The 27,676-nt window shown below is 38.4% G+C and overlaps 1 protein-coding gene across 3 annotated transcripts; it reads right to left on the bottom strand.

The window, feature by feature from the left end:
• Triml2 (tripartite motif family like 2) lies at positions 1 to 27,676 on the bottom strand. Of its 3 annotated transcripts, none has more exons than XM_010619799.3 (8): positions 27,413 to 27,676; positions 19,942 to 20,252; positions 19,591 to 19,686; positions 17,062 to 17,256; positions 15,938 to 16,078; positions 5,971 to 5,993; positions 5,565 to 5,665; positions 1 to 629 (listed from the first exon to the last, which is right to left on the bottom strand). In XM_010619799.3, the coding sequence occupies exons 2-8, from the start codon at positions 20,128 to 20,130 to the stop codon at positions 76 to 78; spliced, it is 1,299 nt and encodes a 432-aa protein (XP_010618101.1). In that variant the 5' UTR covers positions 20,131 to 20,252; positions 27,413 to 27,676; the 3' UTR covers positions 1 to 75. The 3 variants fall into 3 exon arrangements, with proteins under 3 accessions (XP_010618101.1, XP_010618098.1, XP_010618099.1); XM_010619796.2 differs by lacking the exon at positions 27,413 to 27,676 and adding an exon at positions 26,983 to 27,184; XM_010619797.2 differs by lacking the exons at positions 17,062 to 17,256; positions 27,413 to 27,676 and adding an exon at positions 26,983 to 27,184.

The following is a 27,676-nucleotide window of genomic DNA, read 5'->3' as shown; positions in this document are numbered from 1 at the left end:
CTTTTATACAAACTCTTATAATGTCTTGCTCTTAATTTTGTGGTCTCTTGTGATCTTACAGCTAATACTGATATTTTAGGAAGGAACGTGAGGGGGGCAGATAGTAAGAGAGTCTGAGTTCATATCTCCATTTGGAATACAAAGAGAAAATAGAGGCCTAACAGCTCCTTGGAAACTGAGGCGAGAGAAATTATAAATGAGGGATCTCTCTGTCACATTGTAGAATGATATGTGTCCATGTTCATAGTCCAAGAAAACTCCAACTTTTCGCATTTCCTTTTGCAAGCAGACCCTTTTCAAAGGGGGAAAGACCCAGAAGGTATAATCAGGACCCATCATGGACCCTATGAGTAAGAATTTATCTGGAAGCGCTTCAGGCACGTTGTCCTTCTTGGCTGCAGAGTAGTCTCCGTACACACCCAACTGCCACTGTGAAGCCTTGGCCACGGCGACCTCCCAGTAGTGCTTTCCTGAGTGGAAGCTTTCTGCACCCAACACAGAAGCGCTGAAGTCAAACGTCCCTGGGTTTCCAGGCACATCCTGCTGGATATTCCTAAATCTCACAGTTCTCAGATCTTCAGACAAGGCCAGGCAGGGATGAGCTGTGTTAGGATCCAAAGTTATATGTTCTGCAGGGGAGAGAATTTTAAATTACACAGGCATCCATCAAAACCACTGCCAAAGATATGACCTTTTTATATGCAGGGCTGCCCAGTGAGCACAGGAACAAGTCTCAGACAGATATAGAGAATTTAAGGAAAAGGAGAGAGTAAGCTTCATGTATTTCAATAGACATTATGAAAAAAGGAGTCAATAAGACTGTGGAAGGGGATACAATCAAAGAAAAAATTTGTGAGGGAAAAGCAACAAAAAAAGAACAGTGGACTAAGGAGAGCTTTATAAGTACCTTCATCCCAGAGGCTGTAAAATTGTCCTGGTACCCAGTTCCACCCAAATACTACCTGGAATCCAACTCTAGTTGCCTAAAGATTTTTTTTTCTTAAATCCTGGAACAGCCAGAAGTACTGGTGTCTACAAAAAGAACAGTTGATTCATGACTTCCCTGTGACTTAATCACTCTACTCATCTCAAATATCTCCTGTGCAATATAAATTTCTGAAACTGCTGACAGCAAGAACTTGATACTAAGTAAATCAAAGGAGAACATATTAACAGAGGCTAGAAAACCTAAGAGAATCTCCATAAAAATCAAACAAGAATGCAAATTGTTCTCACTGTGATTCCTTACACTTGAAGGAAACTGCCACCTGCCCCTTTACATATCTTTGCTCCTTCTCCTATCTCTGCTCAACCTCCAAATTTGTGATTTTTTTTTTCAGAGCTTGGTCCTGGGGACTTTTTTCCTTTTGCTATTTTTATTTTCTTCTGAAGGTGACCTCAGCCTCAGTTTTAAATATTTTCTATATGTTCATGTTTCACCCCACAAGCAAACTTCCAATTACTAGTTTGGTATAACACAGAAATGCCAAACATAATATATTCAAAATGGAACCCAAACTCATTCCTCTCCACTCTCCTCAGTTAACAGTGCTCCTGAGTTAACAGTACCCTTGTTGCTTTAGTTGATTAAGCTATAAACCTGGAATAGTTCTGTAGTTCTTATTTCCTCTGTTGTCTAATCCAGCAGCAAGTTCTTTAACTTCTATTACTTAACTTCAGAAAATTTAATTAACTTAACTGCTTGGACTGGCAGACCAATTCACATTATTAGAGGAGTCTCACATGCCACACGCCTGGAACTTTAAATTGCAAGTCAGCCCAGACTCAGTATTTCCAGGAGGCTAGCAGATACATTGTAAACTTTCTCTGAAAACATATACAGCTTTATTCCTGGCTCTAAAGAATTTCTAAAAATAATATCTGAGGAACAAAGATCAACTGAGTATCAAAAGTTAATAGACACACACCCACAAAATAGAAAACTACTGCTGACCTAGTAGTTGGCAGAAATCAATCTGTAGGGAATTTTAAATACTGGGATGTATAGCCTTTAAAATGACTTTGCTTTCTATGCTTGAAAAACAAAATATTAAAAGTATCTGTACAGGATACAGGAATGGGGGTGTAGTTCCATGGTAGAGTGCATGCTTAGCAAAAAAATGTATACAGATTATAAGAAACCAAAATGCAAGACTAAACAATTTGAATGAACATCCAAATAGATCACCCAGATATCAAAAGCAAAATGAGTTAATTTCCATGTGCTAGTGGTAATTACCAAGACAGCAGCTATAGACTGATTATCACTCATGAATCTAAATGAAGAATTCTTAATGTTAGCACATTAAATTTACCAATATATAAAAACAAAGCATTATCAAGTGTTTATCCTAGGAATGTAAGGCTATTTCAATGTATAAAAAATAATCAGTACAATCCACTTTATTAAGTTTCATTAGAAAAACAGTAAGAAATACAGAAAAAGTGCTTGGTAAATTCCATTCATGATAAAAATTTTCAGCAAATTAAAAATACAGAGATTCTTTAACTGATTGAACAGCAACTATAAAAAGCCAATAATTAACATCAAATTTTAGGGTGAAAGGCTTAGTGCTTGCTTTTCCCCTATGATCAAGATTAAGGCAAGTATCCATTCTCACTACTCCTGGTCAAAACACTGCAGTTCTGCAATAGCACATCAAGGCAAGAAAAATACAGAAGAGGATTACAGATTGGAAAGAAAAAATTAAATTCTTCATATTTGTATGAAGCACGACAAAAACTAGGGGGAAAGTTTATTTTAAAAACATTATTACAGTAAAAGACTCATTGCCATTAATTCACTTCAAAATACCCACCCTTGTTTGGAACACAATGATCTTAACATTCTTGTCACTTTCTCAAGCAGTTGTACAAGTCCTTACTTGGGTCTTTAGTTGTGCCGCTGTGGCTGCCTTGATGTTCTAAATCAATTAAAAACATTTACCGTTTGTGGTCACTTGGCTTTCGGGAAGAGCCAGATCTGATGAATAAGTTAAATGAGGATGCACTGTGATGGTTTTAGGAGTCTGTCTTTCAACTGAACAGCACTTGGCACCAGCATTCATCATGGTTTTGATCATACCTCGTAAGGACACTCTTGCAAGAGGATTGGCAAGAATGATGGGGTGTGTGTCTCGGAAGTTTGGAGGAGCATTTGGGGGGAATGGTAATGTATCTTATTATTTCCAGCAAAAAATATCTTTTACAAAAATAAATATTTTTGAGACAGTGTCTTGCTATGCATGTCAAGATTTCCTTGAAGTCACTCTGCAGCACAGGTTGGCCTCAAAGTTGTGGTGATCCTCCTTCCTCAGCCTCCAGAGTGCAGGCATTACAGGCGTGTGCTACCACGTCTTGCTATAATAGTAATTGTTTTTCTATTTAAACACATATTATAATTTTTGATCAACCCTTATAGAATATATGACTGACCTAGAAGAAAATCTCAAGGAACCTATATACATTTAAAAAATCCACTAGATCTAATGAACAAGTTTATCAGTCATAAGATACAAGTGACAATATAATTTGTATTTCTATATATTACTAAACTAGAAATAGATACAATTTCAATTGTAAATTAATATTCAGAAATACTATTTATAGGCCCGGTGTGGTAATCCCAGCGCTCAGGAGGCTGAGGCAGGAGGATTGCCTTGAGTTTGAGACCAGCCTGGGCTACAAAGTGAGTTCCAGATCAGTCTCAACTACATAGTGAGACTCTGTCTCCAAAAAACAAAAACAAACAAACTCCCAAAACTCCAAAAAACAAAAATACTACTTATAATAGCACTAAAAATAAAATAGTAGGAATTGATCTCAAAAATATATTTGTCGTCACATTAATATTTCTTGACATTTTCAGTTTTAAATTCTGCCCAAACGAACCTACAGTTTGTACACAGAACCATTCAATTCCAGCAATTTTACTATGAAAAAAATCAATAAGTTGATTGTAAAATTTATGTGGGAAGACTCTAGATTAGACAAACTTTTGAAAAAGAGTAACTTTGAGTGGTGTGTGGTGGCCCTTGCTTGTAACTACAGCACTTGACAGGCTGAGGCAGGAGGACTACATGTTTGAGGCCATCTTGAGCAAGCCCCACGCAAGCCTGCACAATAGCAGGGTGTTGTTACAAAATACCACATAATTAATAGGCTTGCACGCAAGTGCAAGGGCAGAAGTTTGATCACTGGTATGGGGAAAAAAAAAAAACAAGCCACATAATTAATTAATTAGGAGAATTCACAGTGCCGGCTTTCAAGACTTCCTATAGAGTTATCCATCAAGTCAGCGTAGTATCGGCAAAAAGACACAATGATCTACAGACCTATTAGAATCCACGACAGGCCTGCTGGCATACACCTGTTCAACAGACACGCCAAATACAGTGTTTTCAACAAATGATACTGAAACATCATCTCCAGTTGGCATTAAAATAATTGGATATCTATGCACAAAATAACAGGAAAAACACCGGAGGTGTGTTTATACCATTTTGTGAAGTATATGCAAGCTTTATTCCAACAGATCATAATAGACCTAAATGTAAAACATAAAACTATAATTTCTAGAAGAAAATCTCTGTTGAGGCAGGCAAAGACTTATTTTCTAAGAAAACCTAAAACTATAAAAGAAAAACTAATGTGATAAATTGAATTTCATCAAAATTACTATTCTTCAAAAGACCTCATTGCGAAAATGATAATACAAATCTAAGAGAAAATACTTGCAAAACACATATCTGCAAAACAACTGATAAGCAGAATACAGGAAGAAATCCCAAAACCCAGTAAGAAAAACATGAAATTTAATTTTAGAAATAGAGTAAAAGTTTGGTTATATATGTCACCACAACAGCGACATAGAGGGTAAATGATAAACACATGAAAATATATCCAAACACCAGTCATCCCAGAAATACAAATTAAAATAAAAGTGAGATACCACTGTCAAACTGTAAGTCAGCTTTAATAAAACAAACCGATGGTAAAAAATGCCAGTGAGGATGTAGAGTAACTGAATCTCTCATGCATTACTGATAGGCATGAAAAATTGCAAAGGTAGTTTGGGAAACAGGTTTAGCAATCTTACTCTTTCTTTCACAGTCAACCAAGAATTACCAAGTCATGCTTATACAAATATCTGCATGCAAAATGAACAGCACATATCTGGAAACAACCCAAATGTCCAAGGAACTGAAGGGGTAAATAATGATGGTATGTTTATAAAACGGAATACTACCAACAATAAAAAGGAACAAACCACTGATATACATGGTAACTTGGGATGTATCTTGCTGGATTATGCCAAGTGAAAGAAGCCACATTCCAAAGGCCACACACTATTTCTAAGATACTCTATGACTCCACTGACATGAAATTCTGGGAAAAGCAAAACTATATTAGTGAGAAGATATATAAATCCTTTTTTAATGGCAATCCTACTGCTTTAGCCTCTTGAGCGCTGGAACTACAGGTATGTACCACCATGCCCCATGATAACTTGACTCTTAAAACAGAATAATGTATTGGGTACTCATGGGTGTATGTCAACTTACTTTGATGCACTGTTAGTATTTTGGTCCTTCTTTTTATTTGACATAAACACAGGTCTGTGATACGAGCAGGCACTAGGGACTGAAGAAGCAGTGACTCATTTCTATTAAAAAAAAAAAAAAGGAAATAAAGACAATCTCCACTGGCTGCCCAGGCCCTAAGGCCCGCTGTGTAGAGGGCCAATCTCGTTACATTTGCTCAGTAGATATAATCTCCCGGTCAGACCTAACACCCGCAACCTCTGCACTCCAATCTGACTCAACTGTGTCCAAAATGAAAACTTACCTTTCCAAGCAGTATCTTGCATTCTAGGAAGGAAAAAAAGAAATGGTTACTTGAGTATTTAAGCCATATGGTTTGTAAGCTGTGCATATAGAAATATACACTGTGTCCAAAATGAAAACTTACCTTTCCAAGCAGTATCTTGCATTCTAGGAAGGAAAAAAGAAATGGTTACTTGAGTATTTAAGCCATATGGTTTGTAAGCTGTGCATATAGAAATATCCTCTTTTGCAACGATGAACACTTGATTCCATGTATCTTCTTCGGTCTCAGAACTAATTCTGAGAAACCAAATTTTAACATGGAGTTACAAAAATTGCTTGGTATAATTTTGTTGTATCCCTAAGGGGAGCGCTGCTCACAATGGTGATCATTTGTTTGCTTTGTGTACCGAACGTGGTAAGACTGGAGTAGACAAAGGGGCCCCTAGGTCTGGAGGGAGCTGGAGCCAGATCAGGAACTGAGCGCAACTGGGTCATATCCACTGCACCGTGAGGGATGAAACTTGGCTCTAGATCTGAACTGTGCCTCACAGGTTTGCCTGCAGACTTCTCAATAATGACTTTATTCTTTAAGACTTTAATTTCGTTTTAAAGTTTTAGCTATTATAAACCTTCATTTCTAATTAAATTTTATTTTTTATTTATGTTTTGGTACCGGGGATTGAACTCGGGTCCTTGCACTTGCAAGGCAGGCCACCGAACCGCTGAGCGAAGTCCTTGACCCTCTAATTAAATTTTAAATGTAAATATTCACTGTATTTTATCATAAGCTTGCCGAGAAAGTGTTCACAGTAATTTGTGCATATATATATATATATATTACAAAAAAGTTACAACTAACAAATGAGAATACAGATTGTACCAAAAGATACTCTGATTATCAATAAAGGGATGGAAGTTTTATCAAATAGAAGCTCCTGATGTACATCCAAAATGATGCAAGACTAGCTGAAAGTCTGAATTAATAGGAGATAAAATGAAAGTCTGAATAAAGCAAGAGAAAAATTATAACCACTTCTGATAAATACGTGACCCACTCTGAAGCAGTGGGTTAAAATATTTTCTCCCTTTAAAAAAACTACTAACAAATAGTTCTTTAAACATTCCCTATATTCAATTGGCTTTGTGCTCTGTGACGCCAATATTAAGACTGTTAAAACTTGTATCTTTGTTCCATATATGTTACCTTATTTTTATGGTTTTTCTCTGTGTGCTTCAATGTAAGTATTTTTCCATTGACTTATTTTCCAATTAACTACAGTTAAGTAATTATGATCTGTTCTCTATACTGTTCAATTAAATATTGTTCTATGGTACTATAATACTGTTCTACAAAATCATTTGATAAACTTGAATTGACTGAGAGTCTACATACACTTTCTTATGTATTAATGCTAATGATCATTTTCTTATGTACCCTTGTTCTACTGCCTGAATCATCTTGATACTACTGAAGAATTTCTCATTCAGTTTTCTTTTTTTTACTACTTTTTTGTTTTGTTTTGTTTTTTTGGCAGCACAGGAGATTGAACTCAGGACCTTGTACTTTTGAAGCAGGTGCGGTACCACTGAGCTAAATCCCTGGCCCTCTTCTTTTTTATTCTCCAGTGAAAGGTCATTTTTATCACTTTACATGGAAATATTTTGTTGCATACAGGTGATTGTGTACAAAACAATCATAGAAACATCAGAGATCCCTACAGGGGATTTTCTCTATTTCCTCTGTTAGAAAGATAAGCAAAAGAGCTGATTACAAGTCAATCATAGATTGACCTAAGTCAAAGATGAGTTTTATTAAAATTTAGACCACTTTTCTATTCATATTGTTCAAGCGTAGGAGTGTTACACCGTAACTTGGAGTTTACGTGACTCTACATATTCAGCTCTGAAAGATTACAGAAGCTAATCTCTATTAATTGGAGATTCATAGCCCAAGCTCTCCTGTCATAAACTAAACACAAATTCAAAATGAGGCAAGCATCTCAACTGAGAAACAATGTGTGCCAAGTCCACTTTATTTTGTCTTTTGTCTAAATTATAACATGATTTTTAAAAACTATAACTTAGTGATTTCAGACTGACTCGCTAGCAACCCACAAAACCTTCAAATTCAGCTGAAATACTGAAAGGGAGCAACACAATGGAGTACGGCTCCCCAGTGTGAATTCTCCACAGAAATGTCACTTTGAGCATCAATCTGTACATGACAGCGACAGCTAAGGAACCAGGAAGTGAATCTGTGGAATCCTTTTGGACAGCAAAGATGAGTGGGGCCATGTTTGGATGGTGCAGAGAATCATTCTCTGCAGCCACAATATCTATTCCCACAAGGCACTTGTCATACCAAGTGCAGAAAATTTTACACTTCTCACAATTTCTCCACTACAAAGAGTGATGGCGGGGGCATTTGGCATTCCAACCATTCCAAATCTTTTGCAGAAGATTGACTCTTTGATCAGCCCACATGGAGTAGTACCCAGTGAAGCTAAAAGTGATAAAGAGAGAGAGAGAGGGGATAGGGACACAGTAGCCAATGCACAGAACTTGATGGCTCCATCTTTGCCAGAAAGACACTGCACTAGACAGGTTCTTTAGGTGTGTGCTGGTGTGGAAGTTGGAAGTCTTCTTTGAGACTCCCCAGAGCTCCTCCAGTTGGGATACTACAAAATAAGCAGTCAATCTGAGCTTTTGTGCCCCCTGATGCTAAAGAAGTACACAACCAAAGGTTCACCAGATTTTTAAACAAGTCAATAAAAAAGTAGAATACTGACTAATAAGCCTACATTGTGAAGAATAAATACCAACTATGTCAATGTACAGAGATACAAATTTACACAAAATAAGAATAATCAAGGAAATATGGCCTCAATGAATAGAAAAAACAAAGTGCGAACAACTAATCCTAAAGACATACAAATGAATTTTCCAGAAAGTGAATTTGAAGTAGTTATTTTAAGAAAACTCAGTAGGGATGGGGATTTAGTTTAGTGGCACCATGCTTGCCTCGCAAGCGCAAGGTCCTCCTGAGTTTGATCCCCAGTACTGCAAAAAACAAGCAAGCAAACAAACAAACCAACTCAGTAAACTTGAAGAAAACAAAGAGCAATATTCCCCCAATTCATTGAAAATTTTAAACAGAAATATTGAAATAAAAAAACAAAATCTAACAGCAATCCTACAGTTGAAAAATATTATGAATGTAATGAATCATGCAATAGAAAGTATCAACAGAATTGATTAAGCAAGAGAAAAGATCAGTAAGTGCAAAGACACCCAGAAATACAGGCAAAAAATGAGAATGAACCAAAAATATATGAGATGTTATGAGAAAAAAATTCATAAATCCATAATCTTTTGTATGAAAGAGGGACTAGAGAACTATAAAAAAAGGTTATTCAAAGGAATAGTCACAAAAATTTTCAAGAATTGAGAAAAATTTTAAATCCAGATGAGGTCAAAGGTCACTCATAAAATCCAGTCCAAATAAGAAAATTCCATGACTTATTATAATCAAAGTTTTAAAGGTCAAAGAAAAAGAGTTGAAAGCAATAAGAAAAAACAGAATAGAATGAATATGTTCCACTACACCTAGAAGAGGAGTTAGAACTTCTCAACAGAAATCCTGGGCAGGAAAGTAGGATGAATATTTAATGTGCTAAAGGGAAAAACTGCCGACTATACTCAGTACAAATGTTGCATCCAGCAAAGATATTCTTTTAAAGTAAAGGAGAAATAAAAACATTCTAGAAAAATGAAAGCTGAGGAAATTCACTGTTGCACATGACATCATCCATTACACAAGACACACACACACACACACACACACACACACACACACACTCTCATCCAAGGACTCCTAGAGTAAATACATTCAACAATGTAACAGGATATAAAGCCAAGGGACATAAATCAATGGCATCCCTACACACCAGTGATAAATTCACTGAGAATGAAATTAGGAAAACAATAGCATTGACAACAGCATAAAGAAAAGTTAAATATTTAGAAGTTAACCATGGGACTGAAAGGCCTCTGTCACAAAAACTACAGTACTCTGAAAAAGATCCAGAGACGTCAGAAAATGAAAAATATCCCATTCCTGGATAGGCAAAACCAATCTGGTCAAAATGGTCATGCTAATTCTACTGCCAACTGTGTCCAGCAAAAAATGGTAAACAACTGGCAAAATAGATTTAATGCAATTCCAATGAAATTACCAACAGCATCCCTCCGAAAACTAGAGAAAACAATCCAAAAATTCATACAGAACAATTAGAGACTCAGAATAGCAAAAGCAGTACTGGGCAACAAGAACAAAGCAGGAGACATCACAATCCCATGTTATACTTTAAAAATAGAGAGAAAACAGCATGGTACTGACTCAAAAACAGATATGGGTCAATGGAACAGCATGGAGAATGGAGATGCATTCCCAGGTACATTCAGCCATCTGGTCTTTGACAAAGGGGCCAACAACTTATGCTGGAAGAATGACAGTATTTTTAACAGATAGTGTTATGAAAACTGCCTACCCACATGCAGAGGATTATATCTACCCCAGCATCTCTTACCATGTACCAAACTAAAATCAAAATGGATCAGAGATCTACATGTTAAAAATTTAATCTTCTGGAGGATAAAATAGGTAAAACTCTTGAAGACATAAAGGTAGACCAGGACTTTCTGAACAGAGCCTCAATTGTATAAGAAATAGTTCCAAGAATCAATAAAGGGGATCATATAAAAATTTTTAAAACTTGGGCAGCAAAGCAAAGAACTACCAGAGTGACGAGACAACCTACAGAATGGGGAAAAAAAATTTTTTTTTGTAGCTACTCCATATCTAGAACATGTAAAGCATTTTTAAAAAATCAGGCCTTGAAAAATAAAACATTAAATTAAAAAATGGGCAATTGAAATAGAAGCTTCTCAGAAGAAGTATAAATGGCCAGTAAATACATAAAAAGGTTCAGCATCTTTGGCATTAGAGAATTGCAAACTAAAACAAAATGAGTTTCCACTTTACTTCAGAAAGAATGGCTATCATCAAGAAATCAAAAAATAATAAACACTAGCACAGCTGCAGGGAAAAAGGAATCCATCTACCCTGTTGGTGGAAATGCAAGCCACTACGGAAATCAGTAGGGAGACTCCTCAAAAAACTAAAAATAGAAATTCCATTGGATCTAGCTACTCCCCTTCTAAGTATCTTCCTGAAAGAGGAAAAGACTCTATAGTACAGTGTTATATCCATATGCCCATATACAGCAACACAACTCATAATAGCTAAATACTGGAAGCAGCCTCTATGTCCATTAACAGATGAATAGATTTTTTAAAATTTACACATAACAGAGTACTACTATGCCATAAAGAAGGATAAACTTGAGTCATTTTTAGGAAAACAAGATGCACGAGATCATAATTAAGTGAAATAATTCACACACAAAAGCTTAAATATTGGTAATACATATTAAATAATGGGTTTTTTTATATGAGAAAGGAAAACTATAAATAAGTGATGAAAGGACAGGAAATGTGGTGATAGGTAATGAAAAGTGAAGGCGATCAAGAGATAGAGAAGCAGGGGGAAGGAAATGGAAGGAAAGGAGTAATAATAAAAAAAGAATGACAAGAAGGTGGCAGTGACCAGAGCAGCATGGTTGCAAAAGGTCCTACCCAGGGCCCCGCCCTGACCCCAGCAGCTGGGACCCACAGGTCCAGCCAAAGGCCCACATAAAAAAGAACTGCACAGGGGAAAAAGCAACAGCCAGAGACCCGCCCCAATACCATCAGGTGAGCATCAGGGAAAGGGCTTCTAGGTGGCTTGCTGAGAATTGAAGACCACCTGCATGAGCAAAAAGTCACCTCAGCAAAGATGCAGCAGGTCGCATCTACTGAAATGAGAAAACACATAAACAAGTCTCAAAACGAGACTTTTAGAACACCTAAGGCAACCCCCTAGGGCAAAGAGATGGAACAATCTGATACTCAACCACCTGAACACCCTGAGCTGGCAATAAAAGAGGATCTGGAAAAAATGAAATCATCAATAATTTTTCAGAAAACAACAAGAGATTGTGCCCATAGTGCAAGACATGATTAATAAATCCAGTGTGGACAAACATAAAAATATAGAGGAGCTGAGGAACATGATGGAATTTCAACATAGGGAAAAAAATGGAATCCATAAAACAGACGCAAAGAGATGCTAGGAGATTAAAAACTCTACTGAAAGTTCACACAGCAGAATGAGCCAAGGTGAGGACAGAATGTCTATAGGAGACAGGGTTGGGCTTAGTGACCAGGAAAAGAAAAATTTTTTAAAAATAGTAAGGGACTTGGGCTGGGGATTTAACCCAGTGGTTCTGCTGCCTGCTTCACAAGTGCAAAGACCAGAGTTTGAGCCCCAGTACAAAAAAACAAAAACAACAACAAAAAAAGGGACCATGATAAACTGATCCAGCAGCTGCTAGATGACACAAGAACAACATAAGACTGATCAGAGTTAATGAAGAAACAGGAGAAAGTGCAAGCGACACACACACACAAAAAAACTGTTCACAGAAGTAATTGCAGAAAACTTCTCAGGGGGGGAGAACCTGACACACAGATAAGTGAGGCATAAAGGACTCCAACTAGCCATGATAAAAAAAAAAAAAATACACCTAGGCGTATGATAGTTAAGATTCCAGAAACCCAAGAGAAGAATCAAATTCTACAAGAAGTTAGAAAAAAGAAACGAATCACGTACAAAGGAAAGCCCATCAGAATCACAGCAAACATCTCAATACAAACCCTCAGGGGAAAAAAGAGCCTGGAATGATATATTTCAAGCTCTAAAGGAAAAAACTCTCCAACCCAGATTTATGTACCCTGAAAAACTATCACTCAAAATGAATGGAGAAATAAGATACTTGCATGACAAAGAGCACATTAGGAACTTCATGAATACCAAGCCACCACTCTAAAACTTTTAAACAATATTCTAGGAAGATAATGAGGATCACAACCTCGTGAAGCACAGCAGAATGAATTCATCAGGTAAGACAAGAAATTAAATGCCAAGTGTGGAAATCCAACAAAAAGAAAATGTCATGAAAAGGATAAGTCAATACATCAGTTATATCCATCAATATTAATGGTATCAATTCACCAATCAAAAGAAATAGACTGACAGAATGGGTCAATAAGCAAGATCCAACAGTACACTGCATACAAGAAACACACTTAATTCAAAAAGAAACTTTTCAAAGACTGAAAGTTAAAGGGTGGAAAACAACATGCAACAGGAACCCAAAAGCAGAAGTACCTAACCTCTTTGAAGATCAAGAGGATTTCAAGTGAACACTGATTTAGAGAGACAGAGGAGGATACTACATTCTTGTAAAGGGAACAATCCAAGAGGAAGAGATGGCAATCAACATATAAGCACCAAACACAAGTGCGCCCAATAATATAAAACAAATGCTAATGGACATTGAAAATCAAATAAGCTCTAATGCAATAGTAGTGGGGGACCCCAATACCCCATTGTCACAAATAGATCAACTAGACAGAAAACAACAAAATGCTAGAACTAATCAAACTCGAACAAATGAATTTAACAGATGTTTACAGAGTGTCCCACCCCACAAAATCAGAATACTTGTTCTTTTCAGCTGAACATGGGTTATCCTCTAAAATACACCACATACTTGAACATAGAACATGTTTGGTAAGTGCAAAGCCGGGTGTGGTGGTGCGTGCCTGTAATCCCAGCATTCGGGAGGCTGAGGCAGGAGGATCACTGTGAGTTCAAGACCAGCCTGGGCTACATAGCGAGTTCTAGGACATTCTCAACTACATTGAGACTCTGTCCCATAATCACCCCTCCAAAAAAAAAAGATATATTATGTAAAGATACAATTTCTGCAATGATGAATGCCATCATATTGTATACCTAAAATGTATCAATAAAATAAAAAGAATTATTATGATTTGCTATGTACAGTATCCCCTGACCAGGAGAATGTAATAATTATGTACTACAGGAATATATCAATAAAAAAATGTAAAAATTCATTTTTAAATTTGTTATTTAAAACATTTATTTTTAATTAAAATTTTTGAGTTTCATTTTATTTACATATAGATGCATACAAGTATACACACGTAGCTACAAAGATTCTTCAAATGAATGTACTCATGACAAATACGGACCTGGTAGAGTAATACAAGTAGAGTCTTTAAAAGTTAGTAGCTTATTTTTGGTAGCTACAATGTAATTAGTGAATAAAGTATAATATTCAGTCTATAACACTTAGAAGTTACAGCCTCCTATAACACAGTATCAGACCGGGTAGCTGATGGATCACAAAAATGCATGTTTTGTCAGTCTGAAGACTGGGAATTTTAAGATCCAGACACTGGCAGCTTTGGTGTCTGATGAGAGCCCAACAGTAGCCTTTATCCCTCTCAAAACTTGCATGGTTAAAGGGGCAGGAGTCTTTCTCAAGACCTTCTACAAGAGCACTAATTCCATTCACTACAGCTCCACCCAGATCTTAGTACGCCCACCTCCTAATACGTGGCCCTCTGAGTGAGATTTTAACATACATTTTTAGGGGACACACAAACCTTCCCAACATGGCAAACACTGCACAAACTAATCTCATTCTTGTTTCCCAAGGATACCACTGATTGTAAGGTATGTGGGTTTTTTCCCCTTAAAGTCTATGAATATTAACAAGTACATATATTATGCATACACATACACTTGTTCTCCAAAAACCAAACGAAAAGCAGTTCTGAATTTCTTTCACTTAATGATATCTTGAAGATACTATTTCAGTGCCTATGGAGGTTTTTTTTATGGTTGTAGAAATCCGATTGTGCGGATGCATCATATTTTGATGAATTATTCATCCTATTGAATCTCAATTCAAATTACTGTTGATAATTTTAAGGCGAGAATTTTTACCATGACTTCATGACAATTCAAAATGCTTTTTAAATTCCAAAGTTTTTCACAGATGTTAAAAAACATAAACATTTGATATAAGGCATCACAATGTTTCAATACATGTATAGAATGTGTAATATTTAAATCAGGATAAATGTACATATTTCCTCGAAAATTTATGATGGTGGGCCGGGGATTTAGCTCAGTGGTTCGGTGGCCTGCCTTGCAAGCTCAAAGACCCGAGTTCAATCCCCGGTACCAAAAAAAAAAAAAAAATTATGATGGTAAATAACTGGAATCCCAGCTGCTCTGGAAGATGAGGAAAGAGGATTACAAATTCAAGTTGGGGCTAGTTGATTCTGTCTCAAAAAAAACGTTTTTAAAACTTCCTCATGGTAAAAACATTCAAAATCCCCTCTTGTACCTTTCTGAAATACAGTTTATAGTGTTTTACCATTATCTACATTGGCCATGCTGTGCTGTTACACACCAGAACTTCTTAGCCTTCCCTATCTATGACTTAGTACCCACTGATCAAACTCTTTCCATCTCCTTTCTCTATTTTCTCCAGCGTTTGGCCCCTACTCTCACCTTCTGAAGCCAACCTGTTCAGATTATCCACATGAATGAGACATGTGGTTCTCATCTTCCTGTCCCTGTCTGGGTGCACATAATATTATGATTTCATAGTTTTATCCAGATTGTCCTAAATGACAGGATTTCATCTTTTTGCATGGCTGAAGAGATCCCATTATCCCATCCAGTATATGAAACACACTGTATTTATCTTCTCATCAACTGATAGATCCTAAGGCTGCTCTGTTTCTTGGCTACTGTGAAGGGTACTGCAATAACCCCGGAGTGCAGATGTTACTGACATACCGACTATAATCTCCTCTGCAAATATACCCAGTCCTTGCGCTTACAAGGCAGGCCACCGAATCACTGAGCTAAATGCCCAGCCCGTTCTATTTTTTTTTTTTTTTTGATGAGAATAGTTATATTTTGATTTTTTAAAGAAACTGCTTATATAGTGGCTGCCTTAATTTACATTACCACCAAGGATGCTGTGTTCTGTAAGTGACCCCGAGGAGAGCTGTCCACTTCTCATTTCTCAAACACTGTAACGAGGCTTTTTCAGTCTCACCTGGAGCAAGGCTGCTGCAGGATGCCCACACTTCTTCTGCAGCTCTGTGGTGAGCTCCTGGAGGCTGCAAAGGTGTTCAGAAACCTCGGTTTCACTCTCTTTCAGTTTATTCGTGTTCTCTCTCACCCAGGAGTCCAGTCTCTGCAGAAGAATCTCTATTACTATTGAACTACGAGTAGCTTCTCTTCCTCAGTAGTCAAACATGTCCTTAGAAACCTGTTTTCCTCCTTGGTGTGCTGGCACGCACCTGTAATCCCAGCACTGGCGAGGCGGAGGCAGGAAAACTGCCGTCAATTCCAGGCCAGCCTGTGCAATACAGTAAGACCTTGTATCAAAAAGCCAAAACCGGGCCGGGGATTTAGCTCAGCGGTTCGGTGGCCTGCCTTGCAAGCGCAAGGACCCGAGTTCAATCCCCAGCACCAAAAAAAAAAAAACAAAAAACCCAAAAACCAAACCAAACCTAACCAAATCAAAGGAAGAAATAAACAAAAGTCCATTTTTTCCTGTTTGCAACCCCAGAAACAGACGTAATTAGATAAAACCTTAAATGTTCTCTAGTGTCAAGTGAGACGTGTTTCAAAAGATGTCTTTTTGGTACTTCAGATGTTGAATCTAAAGTGTTGCATCCATGTGGTTTGTTTACTCTGATTAACAATGTGCCCGAAAACACTTTCTGCTAGGCACTTGGTTCAGAAAGTTTACTATTTCCTTCATTAAAATAAAATCAATTAACATTACTATAATGAAACTTAATTTATGTCAACAAATAACAGAATTGAAATAAAGCCACTGGTTCTAGTTTCCTTCTCTTTTGTTCATTTGGGTTTTTTTTTGTTTTGCCAAACTAAGGATTGAAGAACCTAGGACCTTTGCAGTGAGCTGTACCCCCAACCCTTCTTTTTATTCTTTAGTATTGGCACAAGAGCTCTCACTAATTCACTAAGTTGCCCAGGCTGGGCTTGGACTTGTCATCCTCTGTCTCCATCTCCCAGAGTGCTGGGATTACAGTTGTGTGCCACCATGGCCCCCGGTCTTTTATTTTTCCCAGTGGCCCTCCATATAGCCACATGTACAGCTCTTCTAATTTCCCAAATATTGTCAAGATGTTATTTTCAATAACTCACCTGTAGCATTTCCTGGGATTTCTCTTCTAGCTCTGTAGCAAGTCTCATCAATTGATTCTCATTAGCTTCTCTCAAATTCAAGTCAAATTTGCTTTCTCGGAGTCTCAGAAAGATCATCTCATTCTCTTCTCTCAAGAGCTGAAACCTTATCCTATATTCAGACTCAATTACCTCTTTAAAATTCTGCTCCTCTTCCTTCCTCAAATATCGACATAATAAAATTTAGATTAATGTAACAGACCACAAATGCGTAGCCTATATCTCTATATGCCTTTTGTGAGACACATCTGGAGCCACTAGAGCTGTTCTGTGATGATGTCAAGTCACACTATGCAGCAGGGGCCTATGGGCCCAGGACCACAAGCACCACACAGTTTATGGTTTACAGGTGGCTGCTGAGAAGTATAGGGAAAGCTTCGTGCATAACATGGGTTGTATCTCTAACCATAATGTAAGACAAAGAAGTAGAAAGTGCAGGAGAAAAAATTACAGGCATAAATCCAAAGGACAAAGAAAATCTGGTTTAAGATTAGTCAAGACATCAACCCAGTCTTGAAATTGAAAGTGGTGCCAAGGAGATTTGCTGACAAGTTAAAGGGCAGGTGTAGGAAAAATGGATTCAGGATAGAAGACACCACGGCTTTTAGACTAATGTACCAAAAAGAAAGGAGTTACCAAAAGAGAAGGAAGAGAAACAATGGAAAAGTCTACATGCTGGGAGCAGAGAGCGTATCAGGAACTCAGTTTTGGATATGACACATTTGATTAGTCAATTAGACATCCAAGGAGAGATGCCGTAGGGATTGGACTCAAGTATTCCATTTGGGGAACACTAGACAAGATATATAAATTTGGAAGTAGTGATCTTACACCATCTCTTTAATCCTGTGAGATTCAGTGGAACTAGTTTAAGAATCTGACAATTAATTACACACCACCTCAGCTGCTACCAGTTCTCCACGACCTGTCCTGATATTTGCAAAGTTTCCTTTCAGGTCTTCCTCCTGCAATGACTTTTAGTGATTTCATTATTCTATTTTAACTGTCCGATGTTATTAGGGCTTTGATCTTCTGATCTCATCACCTGCAGCATCCACTTTGCCCTCTCACCGGCTCACCCAGCAGTCAGGTACAGGACAGTGTCTGACTCTGTACGTCTGATAATATCCTCTGCTTGCAAGACTCCTACACAGTTTAATCCTTTACCTCCTTCTCGGAATTACAGTGTAAAATATGTGTATAACTTATTCTATTTATGTCTATGTGAAGTTTCATAGTCAAAATGGGTTTTCAATGCCAACTACCCAGAACCTCTCAGACTCCGCTAGTAAATAGTGGGACTTCAATATTTGTTAAATATATCGTGTTTGGAGTTGAGAAGTGGGGATTGATTGAGAAGTTACACATTTGGTAATTATTCTCCCGTAGTACCTCCAAATGGACATGTATATGGGAAAGTTGAGAGAAAACACCCAGAATCTGGAATGTGTGGAACCATATGGGGTTAAGTATGAAGACACAGTTTGAAAGGAGAAATGAAATGTGCACAGCAGACAGGGAGCCCTCACTTTGGATAGCAGCTCCTAGTCGCCCTTTAGGGTTTCACAATTTCTATGGCCACCAGAAACACCTGAGATGCTCCTTTTCCTATGCCGGTGTTATAAACTGTGAATCTTTTGGTTCTTTGGTCTTTCCCAAAGAGACTCACAAGTACCGTATCACAATTTAATATAATTTTTACTTGCAAAGGTCCAGGATTTAGCTCACTGGTGCTGCTGCCTGTCTTGCAAGTACAAGGTCCAAGTTCTATTCCCAGTACAAAAAAAGAAATTTTTTTAATTGCTCTTACTATGAGCAGATTTCAAAATCTTTTCAGAAGTATAAAACATATTTATAAAAATAACAGAAAGATCCGGGCATGGTGGCACACGCCTGTAATCCCAGCACTCGCGAAGCTGAGGCAGGAGGATCGCTGTGAGTTCAAGACCAGCCTGGGCTACATAGTGAGTTCCAGGTCAGTCTCAACTACAAAGTGACACCCTGTCTCAAAAAACAAAATAAATAAATAAAATAGAATAACAGAAAGAAAACAAAACCAGGAAGAAAACCAGGAAGAGAAAAAAAAATAAAAGAAAAAAATTTAAAAAGGGAAAAAAGGATTATTTGTATTTTCTTTTCTCCAAAATTTAAGTCTTTGATTATTTTTCTATTGAATTTCTAACAGACTTTTTTGTTTTTGTTTTTTTGAAGCAGGGCCTTGCTATGTAGTTCAGGTTGGCCTCAAACCTGCAGGAATTCTCCTGACTCAGCCTCCCAAGGGCTGGGATTACAGGTGTGCGCCATGTCACCCAGCTCTCTAACAGACTTCTGAAAGCTCTTTGTCATGTCAGAATGTCACACCCCCTGGGTTACAAATATCGTTTCCTGCTCTGCCACTTTCTGGTTTTGCCTTTTAACATTGTTTACAAGATATGATTCGTTATCCAACATTACTGATAGTTTCCTCCAAGAATCAAGATAAGCACTGACCTGAATCATCTTCATTCTTTCTTGCTCATCAGCCAATATACTTTTAGCAACTTCAACTTTCTCCCTCAGTAGATTCAATACTTCTTGGAATAATTTCTGTAGAGAAACACATGACAGAATTTCAGGAAAGTTAATTACTTTAGAGTAACTGGATTCCTACCCTTAGCCAACTAAAAAGATAGCAGGGATGACTATTTTCCTAGCTTTGAAGGTGAAGTCTTGACTAAATATGGTATTTGTCTAGTGTTCCTTAATAAATATTAACTACGGGGATGGTTTTGGAGGATTAGAATATCTGTCAAACCGTCAAAGGAGATGGCCCCAGTGCTTTGAGATTTGCATGGAACTTACCCTGTACTTCTCAGCAGCAACCTGTAAATCATATACTGTGTGGTGCTTGTGGTCCTGGGCCCGCAGGCCCTTGCTGCACAGTGTGACCTGGTCATCATCACAGAACAGCTCTAGTGGCTCCAGGTGTGTCTCACAAAAGGCATCTTCTGTCACGCTGTGCTGTACCTGGGGCCTGCATCCTTTGGACATCCTGGCCGCAGTCCCTAGCTGAAGCTTGTGCCCGATACAGAATGCCTTCCTGAACTCTGAACAGGAAGAGGTGGACAGACTCCCTCCTCTTCTGGAGCAGGTACACTCAGTAACCTCGGGGTCTGCAGTGAAGCACCAGAGATGCAAGGTTAGTCCGTGCAGACAGAGCAGGCCAGCGCACCCTGGACTCCTCAAATCCAACAGACCTGGGCACTCACTCGCTTGAAGAAAACGATAGCATTATATTAATATTTCCGATCAGAAGGGCTCAAGTTTTTTGATAATTTTAAGCAATAGGCTGAAAAATAGTTACCAACAACAGCAGAGCACAGAATTTCTCTGTGGAAAAAATACAACACGTTCACAGAAACAGGTAAGTGCAACAGCCCCTGAAGGAGCAACGGAAATAGTGGAGGCGAAGCCCAGCTTCCTCTAGCTGATGCTCCTTTGGAGGAATTTGTACAATTCATGGTGCAATCCCACATTTAAGACAGTGTTCGCTCTCTCAGTACTTAGCAAGATCAAAAAGTGAAGGACTCTCTGAGAGCTTCTTAACAGGGAGGTATCTGCGAAAAATAAATACAAGGAGACATTTATTTTCGAGGTAGCAGAGGTACACATGAGCCAGAGAGCTGGGTGTCTCCTTAAATTCTGCAGCCAAGGTGCTCAGGTTGCACTACCCTAGAACCACTCACTGAAGAAATTACAAAAGAGAACCAAAGCAACTTTGTAAGAAACAGGAGACACTGTACTTTCTGCTCCTTTGTTGTTTTCCAGGAATCAACATATGATCTCCTGCCTCCCCACTTCTATACTCAATTATATGATTCACCGCTGATCGACATTTCTACCTTTTCGTTAGAAATGCAATTTAAATTATCTTGTTAAAATACATCCTTCCTGAATTCTGGAAACTCGTGCTCAATGAAGGCCTACTCCTCGTTCACTTAGTTTCCTGGTTGAACTGAGCCAACGCTAGGTGACATCACAAACCCAAGTACTGCGCCCTCCAGGTTCTCTCTCCTGTTCACAATGTCCCCTGCCCGCTTCCCCAGCCAGCTTGCCTAACATAGGACAAACCTCAGGGCTCCCAGGCATCCTGCCCTCGCTCCCACCAAACTCTTTTGCTTGCACATCAGTAGCACTTTGTCCTTTCAGACACTTTAAAAAAAAATTCAATGTTTAAGACATCAAGGCTCCTTCCTAGCTGAGCACAACGACGCACAGCTGTCATCCCAGCCTGCTGGGAAGCTGAGGCAGGAGGATTCTGAGATTTTGAGGCCAGCCTGAATTATACAGTAAGACCTTGTCTCAAAAAAAAAAAAAAACACTAAAAGAAGTATAATGCTTAAGATTAATTTGGTACATATTATTCTTTTTGTATTTCGCTTAAGTATCTCTTCAAATAGTATTCAAAATGCAGTATTACTTTTTCACTGTGCTTTCATCTGCACAGATGATAGATAAAACTACTAGGGTATGGTATTAAGAGGTACCAAACAGTAGTCTTTTATTATATTTTGTACAAGTCTCTACATACTTGCGTACTCCCAAGTTTTAAAACTGGCCACATTTTAAGAATATCCTTATGACTTTGTGAAGATTAAAATACTAAATCTTGAAGTATCCAATTTATTTGATATTAATTTTATAATTAGTAAGTATTAATAGTAAATATTTATTTATTTAAAAGGGAAAACATAGAAAAACATTCTGTCTACGGCAACTCAACAGCTTTCTCCAGAAAATGCACTGCTGTGATTCAGATCTCAGTGATTGCCTAGACACAATTTGTAAACATTTTTACTTTTGAAAGATTGAACAGAACTAGTTATTTCAAATTTGGTAATTTGGAAGATGTTTTCTTATAAAGGTCACCTTGTCATTTCATGTGGGGAGAAAAAAACAGCGTATTAGTTGTTAGTGATTAAGTAGGAACTTTTATGTAAAAATTTCTTTGGAAAACTTGTATTCACCATTGTCAACATGAGAACTTTGTGCCGCAGTCTTCTCGGGTATGGCGGTGCTGACACTGGCAAATGTGCTATTTGGTGTAATGAACAAGGCCAACATCTGGCAGATGTGCAAATCCAGAGCCTATGTTTCCAAATGACCAACACGCACTGTTACAGAACTACAGAGGAGGGTAGAAGAGTGATCAAATTATAAGACAGACCAATAGATTCAGCACAACAGGGTGCAAAAAAGTGAGCTGATAGGGTTGTGGAAAAGCAAAATTATCTAAAAATGCTAGTAGAATTTCTCTCCCCTTTTCCAAATACAAATCTTTGGATAAGGTGAGATCTGAATCAAACCACTAACAAAGCAACATGTTGCAATGCACAGAGTGTGAGAGCCATGTATGAGAGAGCAGTTGTTTTGATAAAGCCATAAATTGAACAGATTGGCAAAATAATGAAACCATGCCAATCCTCTCCATAATTTCATTTCCGAAAAGAACTGTTTCATAGTAGTTTTTAAGAACTCATTTTAATGAATTAATAATAATTTAAACTTCATTTTTCCCTGACATGGTGACACATGCCAATAATTCCAGCACTCTGGGAGGCTGATACAGGAGAATCTCAAGTCTGAGCTTAGCTCGGGCAACTCAGTGACTTAGTGATATTCCACTTTTTAAAAAAATTACTAAGATAATTTGGGTGCAAAAGAGTTTTGAAAGTTGGCAATTTTGCCCTTTCTAAAAAAGGTATATTCCTCAGAAATACAACTGCTGATAAATGCGTCTATAACTTTATACATTTTATCATTTTAATAAAATGAAAAAGGAGGAAGCCAGGTGTGGTGACTCATGCCTGACTGAAATCCCAGCACTAGGGAGGCTGAGGCAAGAAATCACTAAGTTGAAGCCAGCCTGGGCTCGATAGTGATTTAATGGCCAGCCTGAATTAGAGTGAGATCCTGGCTAGAATTAAAAAAAAAAAAAAGCTCACAGTTTATACAAGTTCAGCCCACAGTCAGCCACCTTATATTTTGTCATTTTCTTAACCCTAAGGGTTATATATAATTGTTCTTTGTGAAATGTCTAAGGAAGCTGTTAAAATTTAGTGTTACTGCTAGCAGTGCAATCTTTATATATTTTCACTTTTTTTGCTTTTCTGTGAACTCTATGTCGACATTCTTTATCCATTTTCTTCTATCAAGTTTCGAACACTCTTTTCCTTTTTGAGACAGGGTCTCTGTATGTAGTTCAGACTGACCTTGACCCACTACGTAGCCCAGGCTGGTTGGTGTCAACCTCAAAACACATCCTCCCTTCCTCCTCCACCTACGCCTCTGCCTCCTGAGGCTGGGACGACAGGTGTAGGCCACCACCCTGGACTAACAGTTTATGTCCATTTTAGAGATATTTACATATCTACAAGAGTAGGTTCGTTTTTTATTATATGAACTACAAACATTTTTTTCTACTTATTTATCTTTGAATATAATCTCATCATCCTGTACACTCATATCTTCCTAAATGTGCCGTAGAGGACTTCACCAATTCAAAATTCACTGATTCTGAACTCCTGAGGCTCCTAGGAACAGTTAGCACAGTTGACCTTAAACTGGTCTGGTTCTCAACATTATTGTTTTATTTTATTGTATTTTTGCTTCACATTCCTTGAACCTCCAGCGTTTGAAACATCCCAGAACTCTGTGGTACACAGTCTCGCCCTAGATAACTGCATTCCACACTCTATGTATTTCCTAGAACAGAGCTGCCATGTCATTTGCATTTGAACCCTTAATAAGCATTAAAAATCAACATAACTAAAACTGCTTTGGAATCACTGTTAAACCACAGTTTTACCAACTGAATGCCGTTTTCTGGTCTTTGAATTGAGAGGCGTTGGAGACAGGAAGAAGCAGGAAGAATACAAACAAGGAAAACGGCATTCAGTTGCTTTTCCAGCCGAGACCGGGCTTCTAACCACCACTTTCTGCTGCATCTGGAAGGAGCCCGGAAGGGTTTTCCAACTCTGGAGCCCTCCAAACCCATCTCCGCCCGCTCTCATCACAGCCTCCGTCAGCTGCCGTCAACTCCAGCTCCACACCAAGTTCACGCATTCACGGGTGTTTTCTGTGCTTCCACAGCCTGTAAGGCACTGGCCCCACCGTTCCGCAGTTGTCGCTTCGGTTTTTCTTTTCTTCAGTCCTCACCTCAGATGACTTTTTCACAGAGGCCACTGCTCAGTACCTCCCCAAGACTTACGTTCTCACCTGTGTGTAACCGACTTTGTCACTCAGTGAGCAGGTTTGCGAGTCACTCTGCACAAGGAAATGAAGCACCTTGTATGTGCCGTGTGCACATCTGACACACTACATGCTCCATAAATATTTTTAAAAGTCATTTATATCAACCGGCAAAGTGTGAAGGTGAAATCAGTGAAGGTCAGAACAAGATTAAATATTTTACCAAAATGTAGAGAAAAGAGAACCGGAGAGCACTTTGTCTCAGCAGCATCGGGCCTACGTATTAAAATCTGACCTACACACATCTAGATTTTCTTATTTTTTTTCCCCCTTTGTCCTGTCCTTCGCACATGTTCTTACATACCGGTAAAGGCATATAATAGTTTCCGTGTATATTAGGAAGAAGTTAGGAATTGAATGAAAACCACACAAAAATGATCTGTAGAGGAAAAATGACCTAATTTGTCTGTAATCCTAGGAAGCCCCTCAGGTCAGGGAAAACAGCAAGCACGATTGACACTGAAGAGATTTCCTCAGTTCACTGCTCCCCCGGTCCCTAGCTCAACATCTTCAAGTAGGTCTCTGAGTTCTGAAATCAAGTCCTTCTCAGTAGTTAGTCTAAACCAGTGGCTATCAGACTCCTATGAGGATTTAGAATCACCCGAGTTTATTAAAACAGATTTCTTGACCCTACTTCCCAGGGTCTCAGATTCAGTAGACACAGGGCGGGGTCTATTAATTTACATCTCTAATGAACTCCTAGAAACTGATGTATAAGTTTGACCTTGGTCCCAAATCTCAGTCCCTGATTATATCCCAAAAGCCTTGTACAATGCCTCAGGCATCATAAGTATTTTTTAACAAAGGAACTTCTGGTACACACTGACAATTCCACAGGAAGAAAGCCTTCAAGCAAAAACCCTAGCAATACCATTTTTATCTTAAGCTGTTAAATATTTTTACTGGAAATAATGCTTGACTGCTTTGTTAGTTTCCAGAATGTTTGCTGAAGGAAATGATCACTGCATTATTTGTAGACAGAAAATCAAGAGTAGGGATAATTACCTGCCTAAAGAATTTGTCACAGATGGAGGGTCAGGAGACAATCCTAGATAATTCATATCTGGTCTCAATAAAGAGGAAATCTGCACAGCCTCTTAAATTTCACAGTTCACCCTTCTCTCTCAGTCTTTTCGCATCAATTAATACCCTGCTAATCGGTATTTTTAAAAATCTGTTCATAAAATAAAGTAATAGCTATATTCTCCTACTTGGCTATGGGATCTTCAAAAAAAAAAATGCTCTACAGTACAAAATCTCTAGGATAACTTTTTTTTCTTTGACATAGGGTCTTGCTATGTACTTCAGTTGGGATGGCCTTAAACTAAAGATATCCCAGGCTTGCCTCGGGGTGATCCTCCTGCCTCAGCCTCCCCTCTGCACCACCACAAACCAAAGAGAAAGCCTTTTTCTTATCTTAAAGACTACACCTCACCCAATTCCTCTTCCAAGATAAAATTCTCCAGTCCTTCTCAGGCAGCCCAATTCATCCCTGGGTCCCTCCCTTCTCAGCTAGAACAGCGTCCTTTTCTACTGTATTTTTTTTCTTTTTATTCAACCTTTTCTAAGTCTCGGTGTAGCAAACTTCTTGGAAGATTTCTCAGTTACTCTATTTTGCTCTCGCCTTCTTCTCGTCTTTCATAACTCCTGAGTACTTAAGTGTTTTCACTTTGACAAGAAAACTCTTCATGATCGCTGAGTGAAAGGATAAACCTCAAGCAGAGTTCTCAGGTTTTGGTGTTGCTTAATTCCTACGTTGGTTTTTAAGCAAGTACTAAACTATGAATTCTGAAAGATGTAATTAAAAAAACGCAACCCAGTGTGCTAAGGTCTTATCATACATTTATGATGTGGTCCACAATCTCGTGAGGAAAACATTAACAGTTGAGAAAGCAGAGGGGATTAAGCACAGATACTCATTAGTAACTGGGTTCAGTATAAAGTGTGTGCGTTACCATATTCAGAGCCAAGAAACGGTCAAAGGAAACTCCAACTTGATGACTTTGCTTTTATTTGCATAACTCTTACATGCAGCTGTAATGCACTATAACATAAAACTACAGTACTGTACTGCACAGCAGCACCAGCAAAAATTACAGTACTATGTAAACAAAGTGTACTGTACAAAAAAAAAAAAAAAAGACACTGAGGCCCCTTAAACAAGATGTACTGAACGGGTCCTGGTAAGACCGAACTCCCAGTTCTGAGCAGTCATTAAACAAGGACTAGAAAGCCAGATTCTTTGAGGCCAAATTTCATGGTACTTACTATACTGCCCTATCCCTACTAAATGCTAAACAAATATTTTGCCACTTTATAAAGTAACATACCTTAAATTTGAATTAGTTTATAAGGAGCTAATTATATAGGGCTACAGTAATGCCACCAGAAGGAGACTGACCATCTTTAAATGCTACACTTTTATATAGGAAAAATTTGATTAAAAATTCCTATGGAAATGTTATTTTTATTCACCCTGTTAAATAACACATAATAAAACTATGTGTGCCATGCTTCTCCTGACTTACTTTATGAAGTTGTAGGATCCTACCACATTCATATTCCTTCTCCCCCGCTGGAGCAGACTCTCACCTTCTGAGCTGGATGAGCAAGGAAGGTGCCAGATGAGGGCTCGATCCCAGTCCGGCTCCAAGAAACCACCTCTTCCCATTTCTGACCACCTCCTCCCATTTCTGAAGGGGCTTAAAAGCAGTGGTGAGTCATGGGTTCCAGCTCCTTTGCTATCTTCTAGTCCAAGGCTGACCAGGGGCTTAGCTTTCACTGGCTTAGTCCCCTATCTCCAAGAGGTCCAGAGTCCACTCACATTCCTTTGAAAAGCCCCAGGATTTAATAATTAAACACTACGGCAGACCTCAGTGCAGGACACCCACCCGAATGTCACTGTAAATCAACGCATACTCATCAGAACCTGATATATTCAGCTTTCTTTTACTTTCTATCTAAAGGAAGATAATGCTCCTATGTAAAAATCAAAACAGAAACGTGAAGAGGTACCCCTTACCTCATCTCTTTCAACTCAGGGGCAAGCCTCCTCCTCTGTTTTAGAATATACCCACAGCAAGGTGAATGCTGGCTGCAGCTGGAATCAGTTCACCCTGAGAAAAAGGAGTTGGAGTTTTACCAGAGGTCTCACGCTGAAGAAAGTATTTACATCAATGATGAAGTTAGACCGAGAGGGCTGTCAGTGCATCTCTGCCGCATAACTGCCAGGCCTTCAAAAGCCAGTATGCAACTGTGAGGCAGAAAGAGCTTGTATAAGGGCACT

This window comes from Fukomys damarensis, unplaced genomic scaffold (genome assembly GCF_012274545.1).
Source record: "Fukomys damarensis isolate Sample0158 unplaced genomic scaffold, DMR_v1.0_HiC HiC_scaffold_18, whole genome shotgun sequence".
In the NCBI taxonomy this organism is placed as follows: Eukaryota; Metazoa; Chordata; class Mammalia; order Rodentia; family Bathyergidae; genus Fukomys; species Fukomys damarensis.
This window is presented reverse-complemented; position numbering and strand designations above follow the sequence as displayed.